Genomic DNA, 3,578 nt, shown 5'->3' with positions numbered 1-3,578 from the left:
TGATTAGGTTTTCCTTCTCTAATATCATCTTGGATTTTTTAGATATAATTATATTTTTGTTTATTGATATGTGCAATATAGGTATTCTTATATAGAAGAGAGACCGTTAAAAATAAAGAAAGAGAATAAAATAAAATAAAATATTAACAATAAGTATTTACTCATATATACTCTAAGTAACAGAATTTTCAACTATGGACTAAAATGGTATGATCTTTGAAATCTGAACTATAAAATATAAAGATTACAACTAAAAGAATGATTAAAAAAAAAAAAAAAAACAACCAAGTTCTCATATTTCATATAAAGCAAGTATAGAATAACTCGCATATGATATTAATTAGAGATTAAAAAAAAATTCGTTGCTCAGTTCTCCAATTTCTAGTGGTACTTATGAAAAAACAAAACAATAAGATTCCCCTGTTTCATGAAGTCCATTAAACACTCACCAACTGTACAACCAAGAACCCAAATCTTATTAAATTCATTTAACCTAATTTTCAAACTCAATAATTGATTGTGTTAGGTCACCCTTTTCAACAAACTTGGCTTTTTATTTATTTTTAGATAAAATACACTTTTTCAACTCTCAAGTATGATGTTGATATCTATTTAGTTCTTACAATTTTAAAAGATACACTTTAATCTCTAAAAAATAATTTTAAAGAATCCTTCATTTAACTTTAAACTAAGAAAATGATAATTAGACCGTTAAATATTAACATGGATGAGATGATAAGTCTATTTCTTTTTCAATTTTTTTTCCTTCTTATTTAAATAATAAAAATCATCATCTTCTCCAAATTTTTCACAAAATAAATCGAAAACAGGAAGAAAAAAAAACGCGTCTAAAAATTATAGATTGAGATCGAACTTAAAAGCTTTTATTTGACATTGAGCATCAAAGATCAAACATTTTTTTCTCTCTTTTATGTTTTTTTTTCTAATTATTATTTTTTTGGGAGGGGGTTTTAGTCCTAATTATTTGTTTCATTATTAGGAAAAATTCTTTCATTCTCTGGAAAAATTCAATGTTCATCGTCGTCAACCAGAAAGAAGTGAAACAGCTGCCGGATCAAGCAAGAGCCCGGCGGCGGATTTGGCCGGCGGCAGTGGTGGTTGGAGTGGCCGGCGTGGACCTCAAGGCTCTTGGGGAATCTAAACTGCGACGGAGGATCTGTCTCATAGCCGTAATGAGATGAGGCGTCGGGTCCGGCGGTGGTCCAACGGCGGCGGCGAATTTCTTGCAGAAGCTCATGTGCTTTGCTACGGCTTCTTGGGTGGTGATGAGTTCGTCGGACTTGAGAATCTCATCTTGAACCGCCTCCGAACACAGACCGCAAATCCATTTCCCGTCGAATCGGCGGCGGATTCCCTCGATGTAAGCCCCTGTACACTCCTCTGTCAGCCCACAACACTCGCATTTTGCAAATTCAACTTCCATTTGTCCAATCAGCACCGCCGCCGCCGCATTTTCCGGAACTGGTGCTGATATAGCCGCCATTGATTCTGTGATTATAGTCGCTGACATTTCCAAAAAGAAAAGCTTTTAGAAACTCCTCTGTTTTGCTCTGTTTTATTGGAAGAAGCTTTTAATTTAAAAAACAGAGAAATCCCAGTCCAGAATCCAAAACGAAAGATCATTCCAGAACCATTTGAGAAACTTTAGAATGAAATCAAACCAAAAAAAGAGTAAAAAATCTGAGGAAATAAAACAAACCAAATTTGAAAATTGAGTAGAAAAAGAAAAAGAAATGATAAAAGAGATAAAACAGAGAAATACCTTGGGGATATTTTTTGTTAATGGGTGTTTGGTTTTATCTTTCCCTTTCCCACTCTCCTTCTTCCTCAAAATCTTTGTCTGTAAATCTAATATCAGACATGAAAATCATTTGAAAAGGATAAAACTTATGGGAAGCCAAACAAAAAACCAAAATTAGATCCACTTTGTAGTTTCTTTCTATCTCTGAACAATCACAGAAAAACCCAAAACGTTTCTCTCCCCAACAATGGGCAACAAAATCCAAAGCCAGTGTGGAAAAAGAGAAGAGATTGCTTTTTTATTTTTCCTCCACAAAATGTCTTCCTTTCTGCCTCTGCAAATAATATTCGACAGAGAAAAGTCTAGAGAGAGTGAAAGAAAAGACCCAATGATTGATGCTTTTAAAGGGTAGGGGGTGAAGAATCCTAGCCGTTGATTGTTAAATTTGCCAGCAACGAATAATTTGCAGTTAAATCTGTCATTAGTAACCTTTTCCAATGGTTAATTTTAGAGAATCACCTGCGCGTGTCAAATCTCTTTAAAATATTCAAATATTATTTTTAGTTTTTTTTTTTTTTTTACTGCGTATTTATTTTGATATTTAACTAAAAAGGGTATTTTTTTATTCTAAATTTTCAAATGTGTTTTTTTAGGCTAAATTTCACTTTTAGAAAGTTTCGATTTTTGTCCTAAAAAAAGTTTCAATTTTTCTTAGTACAAGAAAATTTTAATCAATCACTTGATTATGTTCTCAAATTTTGGATAGAAGAAATACATTTAACCTTTACTTGACATTAATAATGAATTTGTTTAAAGAGAAGAATAACGTGAATAATAAAAGAGAAAATTTGCACACCTGTGTGATTCTTGCCACACATACTTCAATGCTTAAACCAAAGAGTAAAAAGATGTGTAAAAGCTAGAGAATTTGAGAGTAAGACTCAGGTTTTCTCATATGAAATTAGAATGATGTATTTATAGAAAAAATTGACCTAAGTTTGTCCCTGTCGGATAAAGGGTTATGTTCGGTTTCATATTTGACTAGGGCCGGTCTCGACTAAGGCCAAAGTCGAGCATCTCCCCTCAGGCCCAAAATGGACCTAGTGTGATGCTTCGGGTCAAGGCAAGCGTGGGATATGCCCCTTTAGCTACTTTGCAAAACCAAGCTCGAGGTTGAGTATATCTATTTGGGCTTTGACTCCCATTAGTCCTCTTTCTTAGGTTCATTTTGGGTTAGAGTACTATTTTTGGCCTAAACCTTGTTATTTTATTGACCTAGTTGTTTTGACTCCATTTATACCTTTTGACTCAAAATCGTCGCTAATAAATTAGATTTTATGTTATTTATTAGTATTTTTTAAAGAAAAAAAGAAATGTAATGTATAGCCATTTTTACTCTAAATAAGTAAATTATTCTTAAAAAAGTTAACCACGTAATCTTTTTATTTTTCTAATTTTATAGAAAAGTCAGGACAAATAAAAAAGTTAGTTTTCTTTTGAAGAAGATATAGTGTAGGATCGAACTTATAATTTTGAAGTTAATAAGATAAGTTGGGTTTATTTAAGGTGAATATGAAGTTGAATTAGTCCAAATTTATTTCTTTTAATTTTTTATTTATATTTGGAGGAAACCCAAATGTAAATTATACCAATCATAAAGGAGTAAGAAAGCTGTGGGGTTAGGAAGTTTCTTTAGAATTTCTAGATCATTCTGAACAGCAAATTGGAATTAAAATTTTCAAAGATAATTATTGTCAATACTTACTGGTAACGCACCCATTTAACTCATTTTAAGTTTTAATACATTATAATAAAT

The 3,578-nt window shown here is 31.9% G+C and overlaps 1 protein-coding gene across 1 annotated transcript; it reads right to left on the bottom strand.

Moving 5' to 3' along the window:
• Positions 1–862: 862 nt before the first annotated feature.
• LOC120088232 (uncharacterized) lies at positions 863–2,141 on the bottom strand. The gene is made up of 2 exons (XM_039045387.2): positions 1,784–2,141; positions 863–1,524 (listed from the first exon to the last, which is right to left on the bottom strand). The coding sequence occupies exon 2, from the start codon at positions 1,502–1,504 to the stop codon at positions 1,076–1,078; it is 429 nt and encodes a 142-aa protein (XP_038901315.1). The 5' UTR covers positions 1,505–1,524; positions 1,784–2,141; the 3' UTR covers positions 863–1,075.
• Between the last annotated feature and the right edge of the window lie 1,437 nt (positions 2,142–3,578).

Source organism: Benincasa hispida, chromosome 1 (assembly GCF_027475165.1).
Source record: "Benincasa hispida cultivar pf3 chromosome 1, pf3_genome.v1.1, whole genome shotgun sequence".
Lineage (NCBI taxonomy): Eukaryota > Viridiplantae > Streptophyta > Magnoliopsida > Cucurbitales > Cucurbitaceae > Benincasa > Benincasa hispida.
The sequence above is the reverse complement of the archived record's forward strand: the minus strand, read 5'-3'. Positions and strand labels throughout refer to the sequence as shown.